Raw genomic sequence first — 17405 nt, 5'->3', positions numbered from 1 at the left:
AGCAATCTCGATCTTCATTTTTTTTTTTATATTAATTACATATTCGGTCCCTGAAGTTTTTGAGTATATAAAGTTTTGTATTAATTACATTTCAGCCATGTACTTTTATTTTATTTATTATTAATTATATTTATATATGTTGTACAGTTGTACTCGTATATGTTTATTTTTTATATAGTTTTAGATTTAATGTATTAAAAATAAATAAAAAATAAATGATGAGGTGGAGATTAAGGAAAAATTGGGGAAAATGGACGTTAATGATTTGGGAAGGTTTTGGAAAAAGGGAGTGCTATTTGTACAATAAAGTTTTTGTCATCTACAACAAAAAAACAAACTTTGTTGCACAGGGCACAACTGCATAATGGAGTAATTGTTGTAAATTGTCAAATTTTGTTGTAAGAAAAAATTAAGATGAAAGGATTATATTAATACAGTTTGGGGAAGGAGTGAACATTCCCTCACCCCCTTAATGATAATTTGTCATAATCATTTTGAATTGATTATTAATGGCAGAGGGTAACACCACCAGGCAAAAGTCAACCCGATCAACGTATTAGGGGTGACGTCGTCGCTAATACTCTGACACTAACAGGGACCCCATTAATTTCTCGTTCAGATTTACTATTACAGACATGGGGGCCCACAGTATTAGCGGCGACGTCGCTGCTAATACCCTCTGTGATGGGGTTACACATTTTCCCCTGGTGGGGTTAAAGGTGCCGTTATTAATTTGATTTATACTGTGCGATACTAACATCTAGCAGTACTGTAGTACATATAATCAGATAAACAAATACTGTGGCAAGCAGCATGTCTTGTACTCTGATTATAAAATTAAAGTACACACGTACACATGGTGGATCTTTTTTATAATTACTCTACAGTATAAAGGGAGAAGTCAAAGACGAAATGAGGGCACGAGTGTTCAGAGTTCCCACTCCGACAATAATACTTCCCTGCTTTTGAGTTTTGACAAACAAATTGTGCGAAATGTAGGCACTCTATTTACGAAAAGGGTTATTCGGAAAATCCTTGGATTTGTTTCAAACAAAATCTTTGTGTTTATATTAACTTTACAACAAAATTTTCAAGATCTTTAATAAATACAAGTAATGGCTGATTTAGAAATGAAAAACACATACGTTTAATTATAATTCACCAACTTCAAATACATCAAAATGCTTATTTTATATTTTACATTTCCATACGTGCATAAAAAGATTATAATAAGTGTATAATTCATCATAAAATTCAGGGATGGACTTTTAATATAAAAACATACAATCTTTTTATACACATTAAATAAAGTGTTAAGGGCTTTGTTTATCATTTTTTAATTTTTTATATACTTGCTAAAAATATTCCAATCCAACATTAAACTTTATATGAGTACAATCATATAATTGCAACGGTAGTGGGTGTTCCTATTATTGTATTTTTATTACATGCAATTGACAGTGAATAGTGGTGTATCATATCTTATTAATAAATTTGTTTTTTTATTTTTTACTTTTGATGTTTTTTTTTCAACGGCAATAACTTTTTATTAAACGAGACAGGGTGTTCGCGCGATGCAGCGATGATGGTGGCAACGACAAAGGTGTGGCTGCGGCAATTGTGGCGATGATGTGCGGTGGTAAGGGTTAATATGATTATTTAAGGATTGGAAAATCTATGTTGTAGTTTATTTTATTAAGGGTATTATAGGTATATAGGTAAAAATGTTTAAATTAGTGAATAAATAAGAAGGGTAATATGGTCATTTTAGGTTCTTAATTACTTAAAAGGGAATGACAGTTTGCTTTATATAGTAGTATAGATAAAATTGCTAGTAAGAAATTAAACTAGCTACAAGAACATACAACCTACTGACCCAGAACATACAATACAGCATATTGATCCAGAACATACAACGATCCAAAACCTACAACCTATTGATCTAGGATAACAAATAAAACTCTAACATGACTTAAAAGGAGATGTATTATGTATGTATAGTATGAATTAATAAGTTAAGGGGGTCTATTCTCGATTCTAGCCAATTACAATTACACAATCTCCTACTTCTATTGACGATCAAATATAAAAAAGAAATGCAAAACAATTTAATCGAGGAGGAACTTGGGCTTGTTGGTAGCTAGCAGCTAATGTGTATCTTATTTATTTGTTACGTCAGTATTTCAATTTATCATCATGTATATTAATTTGTTGAAGGAAAGGCACGCAAAGATAAAATGATGACTATATATGATTAATCAGATGTTCAAAAAAGAAAGCCATTGGGAAATCTCATGTGTCAAAATTTGATTAAATAAAATAATGGCAGCAATAAGATTAGAGTAATTGTTGTGAATTGTGATGACGACCTTTCCCTAGCAGGACAAACACTATGGTCAATGAATATATAGGCTGGAATATACAACTTGTTGATACATAGAAAAATGATACGGAGTATCTTATTTTTCTCATAGTGTAGACATGTATTACCACGTTAGTTTACAATTGCCTTTTTTTTTTTTTTCATTTCACCCCATTAAGAACGAGGATAGTCAGTTGTCTTAATCACATTTTACTGTGTTCTTGCCAAGTAGGCATCTAAGGAAAAAAGCCCACAAAGGTACCCATCGAATGGAATTAACGAGAATCAAACCCATCTAGGTATCTCACTAGTTGACCGTTGTCTTGAACTGCTTACTAATGTCATCGTCACGAGTGAAGGGCTTCAAAGAAGACGTTAAAAGAACTTCGCTTCTATACTTCCAAATAACCCATACCAAATAAATTGAAGTCCTTATTATTATATGGGGAAATGTTAGGTAAAACATGCAGTATTTATCTTAGGTAAAGCAGGGGGTGATTATATAAAATTCAGGGGGAGTTTATGTAAAATTCAGGGGGTTATGTATGTTTATTAAATTCAAAAGTTTAATATGTAACTTTTTTTAATGTGGCAGTACCTAAGCTTAGGTAAAGTCTACAGTACGGATCATTTTCCCTTATTATATATAACAATTCCCGTGGCCAGCCCCCCTCTCACATTTCACTATAGCGACCACTGTATCTTTTACTGTGGCCGCTACAGTGATTGCTACAATAATTTTTTTTCGGTTTTCTTTGTTTTTTTTTTGGTTTTTTTTTTTAGAAAAATGCTTTTCAATTTTGTTTATTCCTTAATTGTGATATAAAGGACCTTCTTCAACTGAATTGGATGGACATGTGAACCCACGTCGATCATCTTTGTACCGAACAACTTGTTAGATCTTTCCTATTAAAATGCTTGCTAAAAAACAAAACTACAAAAACATTATCCTACATTGTTTGGTGGTCGTTGAAAGTTTCGTAATCAAAGTAAAGTTTTGTTTAATTCGATTGTTAGAATAAGAAATCTCATTTACGTTAGGACGAGTTTTAATTATGTTATTTTGTTTCTTGCTAAGTTGAATTCTTTTTAACCGAAATTTATTTGTAATATGATTTATGCTTCTAATAATACGAGAAAAAGTACCCGTGCGTTGTGACGATTAGATGGTGGGGGTGATAGGTCATAGAGTGTGATATGTCATAAGAGGTGATAGGTCATATAGTGTGATAGCCAAATGTCTTAGCCATACGGGCTTCGCCCCGGATTTAAAAATTCGTCGAAAGTATATTGAATGACCTCTCTAATGAAACATCATGAAATTTTAAGAACACCAATATAATTTTTATAACTTCTCGATGCACGGTTTTTGAGATAAAAAATTTTAAATAAATTAGAAGAATAAAATGATTTATGGAGGATAGATAAAAAATGAGTGGTTAAGATTTGAGGAAAGATGTGAAAATTAGTGGCTTAGATGTAATGTGATTTAGATGTATTGTACATTATGCATTAGCATATGTACATTGTTGAAAGTTGAATGTTAAAAGTTGAAACTTTATTTGCTTTATAATATAACGAGAGCAAGTACCCGCGTGTTGTGGCGGTAAAATGATGAGGGTGATATGTCATAGAGTGTCATAGTCAAATACCTTAGCCGTACGGGCTCCGTCCTCAAATTTAAAAAATTTGTCGAAAGTATATCGAATGACATCTCTAATGAGCATAAAATTTTAAGAACACCCATATAATTTTATAATTTATCGATGTACGGTTTTTAAGATAAAAGATTTTGTGGAGAGAGAAAGTTGTACGCATTGATGTATGATATATCATGCATTATTATGTGTACATTGTTGAAATTGAATGTTGAAAGTTGAAAAGTGAATTTGCTTTATAATATAGTATGAATATAGATAATTATAGATAATATAATGTTGTTTATAAAAAGAAAGTCCTACAAAAGAAAAAATATATACTATTAGCAATAAAATAGACCACAACGAAACAAAACCATGACCTTTGCAGTGATACGTAGTTATCCAAAAAGTAACAAGCATTAGGACCATTACAAGCTGTGAATGCCTTTGCCTAATGTCGATATCTTTTTTATTTATTATTATTTTTTGTTTGTTGGAACATACGTTCGAAGTTGAGGTGGGGTTAACTTCTCTGCAAACTTAAAATATAACACTGTGAGTAACCAAACCACCAAAATGCCTACACCCAAAAACAGCAGCAAACTGTGAATAAACAGCAAAATCCATATATGGCAGCAACAATTGTAATAAAGATCCGAAATAGCAAGCGTGACCCAAAATGACAGAAACTCGACTGTGACCAGGCCTCAATGGTCCACCCGTCCGTCTTGGAATTCTACAGCCCGATATAAAAAAGTTAAACAAAATTTTTCTTCATATTTATTCTTGCTAAATTTAATGTAGATTTTATGTGACTTTGTATTTAAACCATCTAAATTTTTATATTAGTCTTGATAAATTAAAGTGAAGGTAAATACCACCATTTCAATATTTATCTACATGGACATCAATTTCGTAAATTTGATTGTATGAATTACTGTTGTATTTAGTGATAATCGACCCGACTAATCCTACTAACACCGGATTAAGATGGGTTGGATGTGCAACTTCAAAGCTAATTAATCTCTTCTCTATGGCACATATTACATCATGTATATATCCATCGATCTAGAATTTCAGACGTATATGTCTAGGTGATATAGATTTAATTTAACTTGTAAGTTAATGAATCCAAGTAGTTGATCTAATTATTAGATTACTGGTTTACGTTTCGAGTAGGCTGCTTTACGTTTAACTAATTAATAGGTGAAAATGTATCATTCTAGAGTTCTTAATACTGCATTTATATGACATATAATTGTCATCTTATTAAGAGACTAATACAGAGTATAATTAAGTTAATCAACAATACTTGTTCCAATATGGGTAATGTATACCGTATTTTGATTTAATTAAATTTTTTGTTTCAATTCGTTTCATAAACTTAAACGTTTTTTTATTTTTCGTCCTTAAATTCTAATTTGTACTAGTAGTATTTTTAGTTTTTTACCCTATCTTTTTTTTTTTCCTCTATTTTTTCCTCTATGTTTTCTCTTTATATAACTAAGAGATGATATACTTTTACTTATGTGACAAAATATTGTGATGAAATGACAAATAATCAAACATCTGATGTGACAATTAACTTTGTATGTCAATTAAAAACAAAATTATCTTCTTTTAGTTATATAATTAAAAAAAATTAATTTAAATAAATGGTTGAAATCTTATTTTCAAAAAGTAAGTTAATAAATAATTACAACATAACAACACACATGGCATATAAATCCAAATGGTCAGAGGCATCCCAAGTTTTACCAAACCTGAGTAAAAATCCAATGATGGATGAAATTTTATTTTTTAAAAGTAATTAATAGATAATAAATAATAACAACATGGCAACATACATAAAATATATTAAATCAAATAATAATGTTTTAAAAAAAGAAAAAAAAAGTTCACAAGCAAGTTAAGTCAAAACAAATTAAAAACGAGACGACTCGTTGGATGAATGGGCTTTGCTCCAAACTTGTAGCATAACTCGTGTTTTGTTGTGCAAGTCGGTACGAGTCATGTTCCGAGTCACGAGTCGAGTCACAAGTCACAAAATAATTTTTTTGATTTAATATTTTTTTTAAAACATAACTCTTTTATATATTTTAAATTTAATTTTATTTTTACAATGTTTACTATCTTAGCTTAATATGTCAATAAAATATTATATTTCTATAATAAAAAGTTATATAAAATTATAAAGTTATATATTCTTAAATATTCTTACTCTTACGATTCGAGTCCCATTTCGAGTAAAGAGTCGGAAAATTAGATTTCGAGTCGAGTCAAATATATCGAGTCGATAACCATGATGTGTATAGTCATGTGATACTCATTAGTCCAAATCATAAGTTAATTAGTCAAAGATTTTGTCAATCAATGTCAACATAATATCTTAAAAAAATATTATTTGATATAAACTTATTTTTACGTTATAAAGAAATCAATTTGATTTTTTAACATTAACATATAAATATTTTGTTTGCATTATAGTTTAAAATCTATAATAAAATAGCTTAATTGTATTGTCTTCTAAGTTTTAGCTTTTCCTTATTGTTATTCATCAAGTTTTTTTTATATTAATTTCTTTATACTTTAAGGGTTTAATTAAATTCATTTCTTTTTTATTTAGTTATTTCTCTAATAATAAATTTACAAATTAAAATCATTTATCATTTCTTTCTATATAACTTATGTGACATTCTTTTCTTTTGCCAAGTAAGAATTTTTACTATGTAGTGTTTTTGTTGTTAATGGAATTTCTTTTAAGTCATATATGTACCTATACGTGTAATATAAAATTCAAAAAAAATTATTAATCATTCTACTTTAATATCTTCTAATAAATTTATTACACTATAGTTTTTAAATGTCTACAAGTATTAAAAATAACATTTATTATCTACTAATTATAATATTTCCATTTAATTATTATAAGGTTACCGTCTAACAGACGGGTTTAATCTAGTTATTATAATTATAAGGACATAAGTAGCTAATTTAAACCGTAACAATGCACGGGCATAACTATTATCTTTTACTTCATTTGATAACCTAGCCTCTCTTTAATATTTCATATTGCCTTTTTTTGTTTGTTTTTTTTTCGTTAAACAGAAAGAAGATTTCAAACGAGTAGTATATCAAGCCCATAACATTAAGTTTAATTCTTTATAAAACATATTGAGCATGTATTTTTTCGAATGTGTCCAAAATAATGCAAGAATTAAAAGTGATACTGAAAAGTTTTATTTGTTTCTAGTATTTTCCAGCTCGTATTTTTTATGGCCTTTCGACATCATCTTTAAATAATGAAATGTAGAAACATATAAAACAAACTACGTCTTGTTTTCATATGATAGTATTCTGGCCACTTTTATGGTTGACAATAAAAGACTTTTATGGACATATGTTATTAGTAAAAAATGAATCATTAATATCATTTCAATTCCCTTTACATATCAGTGATAATAATTTACTACAGTAAGAGATACTAGTATTAATATTTCAATTGATAGACATCACTATCATATACTCTAAATAATTTCTTTATTTATAGATACAAAACCTTTGACAAAGCAATGTAAAGAATGTGATTAATAGTTAAAAAGCAAGAATAAACATTATCATTATAATAATAGATACGTAATTTTGATTTGATGTTCAGCATATCCTAAATCGATCAACTTGTGATGACATTTCATCTAGAAAGAATTCAAATAAAACAAAAGCGGCTTTGACTCGAAACATACATTATGTATTAAAAATTCAACGAGGAGTTGTTAACAAGTCGCCTTCTATATTAGTGTCCTTGACTAGCTATTTGAATAAATTATGATATCACGGCTAAGCCACTTCTACTAGAAGCATTTTTTACTCGAGCTATATGTTTTATGGGTAAATGACAACAATATTTAATTGGGTGTTGTCGTGTTGGTGACTCATTGGTAAAGTTTTATATTTTGAAAAAATTCACCAGAATTTGAAGTTTTTTTTTCTTTTGAATTCACAAGAATTTGAATTTTACTTCCTACAATATTTGTAAGAATGAATTATTATGAGAGTTTTCGAGAATCCTGAGTTTTATGTTCGAGCTCCGCATACAGTACAATTGAATGTCACGGTGGTGTCTCGAATGCCAACTAGTAACTACCAACTCACTGTAAAAAAAAAAATGTAATTAGGTGTTACTATAGTTGTTGCACTTGTTTTTTATATAAATAAAAAAATCTGTTTATTAAAAATGAGTGTGAAGGCAACATCTATACTAGATACAACTGTAGTATGGATGGTTTCCCTATTGTTTTTTTTTTTAGCCAACTTTGTTTGTTAACCAGATAAATAAATCCATATCCATCTTTGGGAATACTATGCAATTCAAACTCGTGTAACCGGCGAACAACTTACGGTTCTAGACTACTCCGCTTGTGCTTCTCCTTGCGTCTTGCACTAGAACAAGAAAATAGCTATTAAACACTTTCTCATCTTTGTTTTCTTATTCTCAACTTGATTTTGGTAGACTGCTATGTGGACTCCAATGATCATGTTGATCTAGTGTAGCTAAACAAGTTTTGTATTGGTTTCTCGTAATGAAATTTAGACGTTTTCAAAGAGAAACTTATGTGAACTAAAAAAAAAAAAAAAACAGTTGCCAAAGTGGACGTTCCAATATGTGTGATACACCCACTTGACTATTGAGTTCAAACCCAGCAATCAGCTTCAAATTAGATCAAGAGATAAAAATGGATTGGGCTTCTTGTATGCTTGCGAAAGCGAAGACTGACCACCTCAAGTCAACTAGTCATGTATCTGATCTCAGTCTCACAATTAGGAACATGGAAGCTGCCAAACTACAATCAATCACAATCTGGCTCCAGTTTTGACCATTCAGCTTTAGATTATTTTAGAGGGGTCAAATTAAAAAAGGCTAAAACATTTGATTATTATTGTTTCGAATTTGAAGTTACATGGACTGGTGCACAAAACAACGGAACATTGTCAGATTAGAGATGCACTGTGCAAAGCCTTCATGAAGATGGTCTCCAAAATATAACAATTCGTTTTTGAATGCGCAAGTTTACAGAGTATAACATAATAACCGATATTGACTAGGGAACCAACTATATATGCCTCCATTTCACATGTGAAAAACCACGTCTGTACATGGTGCAAATCGTATATAACATGTGAAAGGGAGACATATGATTGGTTCCTTATAAAAGATGGTTCTTTTGATAAATTAGCCCTCTACGTCCAAGATGCCAATTTCCATTGATAATTTTCGACTATAGATATACCAGTATCTATATTTTCAGTGTTTAAGAATTTTAATTTTGCTTTTGTAGGGAGTTACGAATTCTTATTGGCAAACAAACCTTGGATATATTCTATTTCCCTTTTGTCTTTCAGATCACTTAACAAACCTTTTAAGATTAAACAACAAAACAAAGTAACTGGATAAATTAAGTTGCCACACTAATGCAACCGGAAACATAAGACAACAAATCAAGAGAATGTTACCTGACAAAATTCGGAAAAATCGGTAAGGTCGCCAGGCTCTTATCGGTGGTGTGACCATGCCTAGCTCAGGAAAGAAAAAAAAAATGAAGATGAATACATCAGAGACTAGTTCAAATTGGAATGACCCTTTATAATATACATCAAATAAAGCACAAGTCTCTACCAAAGGGTCTACATTACTTTGAAAAAATCTTTAACCAAAGGAATCAACAGTCTAAATACCAAGATAATAACATCTAAACACATAAACATTTAAATGCCAGTGTGCGTATTACAAGTTAATCTATTCATTCAAATGCCGACTGAGGCAGACCAGCAGGATCAAGTTCATAAGACCCCTTCGGAACACCTTTTCTTTCTTCTCCACTCATTCTACTAGATGGAACCATATGGGCGAATCTGTACCTATCAGCCGCCGCTATAACCATCTCTCCGCCTTCTTTTCGCTTAAAAAGGCACACAAAACCCTTTACCTTTTCCAAATATGAAACACGAATACCATTTTTTGCATCATAATCTGATAAAATCTCCACAAAATCGTATTCATACGTTCTTTCTTCTTCAACTTCATCAACTTCAATAGAAGAGTGCCAGTTCATAGACCAGTTCCTGAAGATGGCCCAAGTATCCCCTAATCTAGGAATTATGATAAATGTACCTGCCTTTTGACCAGCCTCCCATGAGACCAGGTGCGAGAACGATAGAATATCTTCAGCCTTATCAGCTTTATCACGTTTATAAACGCCACAAGAAACAGGCAAATCATTTTGCACCCATTTCTTCTCATCCGGAGTTCCGGGATCAGGTTTCAGCCACTGTATTTGCAGTTTAAAACCTGGAGAAACCTTTTTAATGAAAGCATAGAATCTGGGCATAGCATCTAAAGTATCATAACAAGCCCATATCTGCTTCGCAGCAAAACTCTCTTCCTTTCTGTCTTTCTCAAAGTCACTAAACTCTGGATCAGGACAGACGAAAGTTTTAGATTCTATTTCTTCTTCATTATCGTCATCATTTCCAGTTTCTTCCCCTTTATCATCTGATTCAGACTTAGGGTGTTCCTTATCATCCTGCATAGACTTTTTATCAACATGTTTTTTTGTTTGAACTTCTTCCACAATTTTTGTCACCTTCTCTTTCCGGGAGGATTCATGAGCTGTATGTTCCGGTGTGTCGCTCTTCTTCGCTTGTTTAGACGAAGTATCATAATCATCGTTATCATTATCGTTCAAATTTTCTTTGTATGAAACATTTCTTTTTGCGCGAGAGGATCTCCGAGGCTGTTCCCCAAAATGTTCAAATCCCTGATAATCTGAATTCTTATCAACAGTTTTAGGCATGCTATTATCATTGCTTCCACTATGTTCTATGACATCTTCCTCAGATTCAGAGCTGCTTTCACTACTGTCAGAACTTTCACTAGATTCCTCTATTCTCTTTTTCCTTTTTCTGTTGACATTTTTTTGTGCCTTGGTAATTTTAGGTTCTTTTTTCTCAAATACCGGTTTTGTTGTATAAGTACGTTTGGGAGCCTCTGTGGATTTAGGAGGAACCCTACTCTGTTGTGGATAGACTGTATTTGGTGCACCGGCAGAAGGAAAGCCTTGGGGATTTAACTCATAAGCAGTGAAACTTTTCTTGCAACTTTGACAATTAACATCTTTGTTATAAGCATCTTCTCTGTAGAATTGATACCTGACCTTACAAAAAGGACAGCCTGTCCAAAAGGTTGCCCCCTTCCCACTAACCCCAGTTGGTGCCTGTTGTGAAAACGGAAAACTACCAGCACGTCCCCCTGTGTAACTAGCAGAGTGACTTTGATTCCAAGGATGTTGTTGAGGGACATTTGGTTGACTGGTTGGTTGCCTTGTGTTCCATTTTGGTGCTGTAAAATTCACGGAAGCTCTGCGTTTACTATCATAGATCAGTCTTTTCTCACGGTCCAAAAGGACTCTTTGAGCTTCACCGATTAACTTAAAGGCATCAGTAGAACCAGAAAATTTGTTTTTATCTGGATGCAATACAAGAGCTAGCTTTCTGTATTGCTTTTTAATTGATATATCATCAGCTGAAGGCTCAATTTTGAGAATACCATACCAGTCCTTATCTGTACCATAGGATTTTTTTTCAGCGGAGCAATGTACTTCACATACAACAATCATTTGAGAAACATTTTCTAGTTCGGGATAAAGCTGTTGGGCCTTGACAGCAATCTTTAGAGCCCCATAGAAGTCCTTGATCTCCATCTTCTTCTCTGCAAGTTGCTTCGCCCTCAATGCTTCCTCTCTGTTACAATCCATCACTGATCCTGGAAAACCGCTTCAATCACCTTCACAAAGCAATGAAACGGTCAAAACTTAAGTCTTACATGAGGATACCGTATTAAGTATAAAATTAAAGATTTGAGTTGATTGTGAGCGACCTGTAAAACACACAAGCACACACCCATACATGAGACATAATATGCTCCCGTTTCTCCAGACTTTCAGATTTTACATACATGTCCAATAACAAACAATACAAAAAACCAACGAAGGCTAATTCTACTAACTGCTTCATTTACTAAATTGTCAAGTCGCTTACGTTGGTTATATAAAAGAGCAATCACAGAATGTTATATGGTATTAGGTTCCGCTGTATAATTTGAAAAGCATTCTGTTGTCATCTATTTTAAATTTTTAATCATGTCATGTTAACATATGTAGTAAGATAAAATAACCACGTATAGGGCAGCAATCACTACCTCATATGACACCCTTGAAATCTGTCATCACTTTGTTAAACACTTAAACCAGAAACAGCATTGAATATCCAGCTGCAAAGGAGGTACCAGAAAACTGCATACAAAGTTTTGCACTAGTCTATAAACATAGAAAGGAAAAAATATCATTTCTTAGACAGGGCAAAAGTAACAAATAATTATAAACATTGACATTGAGAAAGAGATCAAGTAAATACCGAAACAAGAGCATAACATAAAAAGGGAAGGAACCAAACTACTTACATTCAAGGTAGTGAGCTTAACTAGAATAAACAAATATCTAAAAGTAAATAAACTCACATATTTTTTCTGTGCCTGTAATATTACAACAAGTGATCTAGTACATGCAAAGGTAAGATAAAGAAAAATATTACATGCCCCCACATCAACTGTAAATTAATCTTGCTCTATATTAGTTAGACAGTCATCAAATCGGCCTCGAATAACCAGAAAAATCACCAATCTAGCCTCAACTACACGAAAAGACCATAAAATCTTATGGTTTAGCAATAAGAGTATAATATCTTCAAGAAGAAGAAAAAAACAACGGTACAGTTATAACGAAACCAAACTGTCTGCAGCAATAATCAAAGTTTCAACACTTTAATTACTCCGTACAATTTAAACGTTATCTACTCTATGGAATCATGAGTGCTTGGTAAAGTTATAATGAAACCAAACTGTCTGCAGCAATGATCAAATTATGTACACTTCAATTTCCTATTTAAAGGTAATCTACTCTACGGAATCATGAGTGCTTGGTAGTAAAAACAAAAAACCAACTAAAAAATACAAGCTTGAAACAATAGTAAACAGACCAAGCAGAGATATCTACCTCTGCTTTTTAAACATGAAAGATACACAGACAGTAACCCTACTTGTCTTTCTTAATAGCCATAACATTTGTATTTCCCCATTACTAGACCCGTCATCCACCACGAAAATACAAAGCAGGAAAAGAAAGCCTGATGCATGGTGTTACAAAAGTACTAAGTAATTTTTCCAACAAGCCATTGATACTAACAACATACACGAGAACATAGTTGTAACTCAAAAAATCTCACTCGGGTAAATTACTAATCACCTTGGCGGCTTGAATGATAAGTTCCACTTTAACTTTTACAATAAATACAACTATGTTAATACACCAGCCAAGACATATTCAAGAGTGAAATATCTCCCATTTGGATATAAATAGGAAGATGTTATCCAAAAAATCATAGCACTTCACTAGAGATTAACTCCTGGTGTGTTATGAACGGGATAAGTAAATAAGCTAGTAGAAGATATGTAACTCAAGAACAAGCAAAAGTCTGAATGAAACTTTAGACGGCCTATCAACCAATTAAATGACCCCAAGAGCCCACCGAAGCTTGTATTACAAAACAGTATGATACACCAAAGAGAGGTACAGAAAACAAACTGGCTGAAACAAAAAAGATATGTCAAAAAAAAAAAATAACACTAATCTACAACTTCACCAATGTAATAAGTACTAAAATTGTTTTTGTAAATGAAAGCACGTCAGGTTGAGTCATGGATGGAGTTATACAACGTACTTAGAAATGCGAAGAAAGGACAATACAACCTAGCAAAACAGACATTCGTTCTAACTAGTTAAGCTCTTCTACTTCCAGGTTGATAAGAAAATCAAATAATATAACCTACACAAACATTATTTCATCTGATATTGACATTATGCATCCAACTCCTACTTCAAAGTAACAAAATGACAAAAACGCATAAAAAACGGTCCCAACCTTAAAAGTATATAATCGTTTACCAAATGTTGACAACAAATGTTCATACCTCTAGGCTTCAAAATAAGAAAACTGCACAAGCCTCATCATTTAATTAGATAAAGACAAAAATGTTTAAAAAAGAAATTTTTAAAAGGTTCTGAAAAGGCAAACCTAACAGTGATTATATCTTACTTTGAAGGGCAACTGCATAGCACACCATCAATATAGTAATATATTTTCACCTATGGTCACTTATATGCCTTTTTTTTATCCGTTTTGGTAGTTATAACGTTTAATTCAAACTACTTTGGTAAGTATACTGTAAAAAACTAAAACTTCATTTTACCAGATTTAATTACAAAATACATACAAATATACCTAAATTACAAAAATGTAACGTTTGGGAGCATATAGTTACCGAAACCTAAAACGGAGTGAAAGAAAGTATAATCTGCAAAACAGGCCGAAGATGAAAGTATATTACTACTACTATTCTATGGCATTTTTCCTACTGAGTTATACCGAGTCCATCTGAGTCTAAGACTCGCCCTCCCCTCAATGGATAACACCATAAAAATAGATTTCAAAAGTTTGTAACTTTAACTAAACACAAGCATAATCAATTAATAAATAAAAAAATCAATTATATATCTAAGATTTATTGGTCAACTATAACATCAAACTCAAAATTTGAAGCAAACAGTTTAATAACGTGTAACAAATGAAACCCTAAAAATGATGACTGAAATCTGAAACACAATTAGGGTAAAACTGAAATATATACATATAAGGGGGAAACACAATCTATATCTATGTATCTATTAATAAAAAGTAAACAAACTTTTACCTGATTTTGATAAATAAATAATGATGGGGGGGTGTTGAAAACGGAGGAAAAATTGGGGGCGAGTAGTGACAGCAAAACCGTAGAGTGAGCGCCCCCCGATGAAAAGATGATTTTACCCTTAAACCAACCAAGATCAAGTATATGGTCAATGGGGCTATGGCCCTTATGGGGTTGAAATGGTGCATTGATGTGAGTGGTAAGTGAGTATGGGTTAGTGGGCTAGGCCCACAATAAGGTTTGAAGTGAAATGGGCTGGGCCCCCAATAGGCCCATTTGAGATTGGTTGAGTTTTGATTAAGGTGTAATTAGTCGAGCCTAAACGAGTTCGAAACGTATACGAGTTTAACTGTTTATTGGTTTACTAATCCAACTCGAGCTCGAACTTCAAATGTATAACTCGAATAAGTTCACGAGCCAAAACGAGCATATATATATACACACACATACACAAATAGCATCAGTTACAGAACTCGAACTCAAAGCAAGCTTGAGTACAAATTAACTCATATAGTATTTGGACACGCGAGACCATCTCGAGTCGAGCCCGAGTTTGTTCAATACATCACAGGCATAGCTCGCGTTTATATAATCAGGTTTGACACGAGCTTAAACACCAAAAATTTAATGAGTCAAGCTTTAGCACTGTCAGGCTCAAGTATGGGGACATGTAGGTCAAATATTAGACATTTTCTTTTTTTATCGCAACAGTCATAGTTTTAGAGAAGATATATTCGTGGTGGTATTAAGGTCTGAGGATCATCAGTTCTAGGTTTCGGACACTATCCAAGAACTGATTCACCTTTTTGATGGACATGACGTGTAGAAATGCAATCTCAATGGTAACCTAGAATTCCCTATTCATAACATTATACTCGTATTATCTATAGACCTCCCTATTGAGTATTGATCCTAATCCTACTCCTACAAGATGGTGTGTTTGGTAACCGAAGAGTTATTATCTTCGTTTGGCATATTCTACATGAAACGTGATAGTTTTCCGAACCAAAACAACTTAAGCTTGGGAGGTGTAGAAATATCTTCTATTTTAATTTGTGTACTATATATTCAACAAGTATGGAGCACCGGATCATTTTCTATTCACCACCAACTTACACATGATGCTCATTCAAGTATGTTAGCTTGGCTTCGATATGATATTTCACTGGATCGTCCTAATGTGGTGCTACATTGGATGGACTCATTACACGCTATGACCAAATGTAAATCTATATTGGAAGGTGTCTGTTGTGTATGGTGGTGGATGATTTGGAAGACTTGAAATCAAGTGGCTTATGGATCGAACATGACCAAATGTAATCATGACGGATTTCAAGATTTATTAATGTAGAACATGATGCATACCGATTTTCACTTCAATAAAATTTTGTTTCATTAATATTTTATTTGTTGTAGTATTTGAATCTCATCTTTAGATAATATCAATCATAAAAAATTTATGATATTTGTAGCTTTTTTCATCTAAAGTTTTTTCCCAAAAGCAACCTGCAAGTTAACATATTTAATAAAACTTTACCTAAAAACTGTGAAGAATAAAGTGATTGAGTAGTTGAACATATATAAAAGAATTGCATCTATTTAAAAGTCATATTTCATTCAAGAACACATTTTCATAATTCTGGCAACTAAAAAGTATTTCTGAATTCTGCAGGTTTCAATCCTGCAACATTTCCATTTAACTACATATTCAATATGGCCATTGTCGTTCCAACAAGTGACAGGTTTATAAATTAACAGTGGCAAATTACTAGTTGTACCTTTCATACATTTGAATTCAATTTACCTTTTAAACATCTGTTTACTTTGAAACATGCTACCCTATGTGTTTACTCAAACTTTATATATCTGCTAAATACATTTGTTAAATTGCAATCTAAATAGACATAAAACTAAATAACTTTCGCTTAAGTGAAACTGTAATTGTAATTTGTATCCAAGCTAAAACTAGTCTTGTAAACTTAACTCCGAAGACTCTCGGACGATAGTTAAGGTATGCTCACACACAAAGCTCATATGTCTTCAGTTTTTCCCAAAAACCACCTTGTTTCCTAAACGAACACCAAGATAATATGGGATCGCCCCTAATTCTGGTAGCTATTAAATTGCACCAATATAGTCATATGCGTCAAGCTAGCATATATAGTCGCAACTTCCACTACCTGCATCTTCTTTATGTTGAGTAACATAATTGTCGGGTTACATAACAATAATAGCATTCTTTTACTTGCTCTTTTAGGGAACAAAAATGCTATTTAGTCTTATAATTGTTAAGACCGGTATTATCGGTCTCAGTCTCTCTCCTCTATCTCACTGTAGCACGTCACATCGGTCTGAAAAGGTGTCAGATTCCTTGTGAGACCGGTAATGGCAATACCGGCCCCGAGAGTTGGTTTTTGAGTTCGGTTTTGGGAATACCGGGTTCGGGCCACTTTTTTGAGACCGGTATTTCCAATACCGGTTTTACCACTTTCATAAAAAAAAATTTTTGTCAACATTTGTTTGACAAAACACCCGCCAAATACAT

General features: G+C 32.4%; 1 protein-coding gene across 2 annotated transcripts; it reads right to left on the bottom strand.

Annotated features, from left to right (window-relative positions):
* Window positions 1-9619: 9619 nt before the first annotated feature.
* LOC122599867 (J protein JJJ2-like) lies at window positions 9620-14971 on the bottom strand. 2 transcript variants are annotated; one of them, XM_043772463.1, is made up of 3 exons: window positions 14864-14971; window positions 12257-12350; window positions 9620-11842 (listed from the first exon to the last, which is right to left on the bottom strand). In XM_043772463.1, the coding sequence occupies exon 3, from the start codon at window positions 11811-11813 to the stop codon at window positions 9801-9803; it is 2013 nt and encodes a 670-aa protein (XP_043628398.1). In that variant the 5' UTR covers window positions 11814-11842; window positions 12257-12350; window positions 14864-14971; the 3' UTR covers window positions 9620-9800. The 2 variants fall into 2 exon arrangements, with proteins under 2 accessions (XP_043628398.1, XP_043628399.1); XM_043772464.1 differs by having other exon boundaries at window positions 12257-12374; window positions 14864-14968.
* Window positions 14972-17405: the final 2434 nt, after the last annotated feature.

Source organism: Erigeron canadensis, chromosome 5 (assembly GCF_010389155.1).
Source record: "Erigeron canadensis isolate Cc75 chromosome 5, C_canadensis_v1, whole genome shotgun sequence".
Lineage (NCBI taxonomy): Eukaryota > Viridiplantae > Streptophyta > Magnoliopsida > Asterales > Asteraceae > Erigeron > Erigeron canadensis.
Note: the sequence above shows the minus strand (reverse complement) of the source record. Positions and strands in the feature narration are given on the sequence as shown.

Coding starts and splice junctions, on each gene's coding strand:
- LOC122599867 (XM_043772463.1), bottom strand. CDS start 11,813: ATGGATTGTAACAGAGAGGAAGCATTGAGGGCGAAGCAACTTGCAGAG.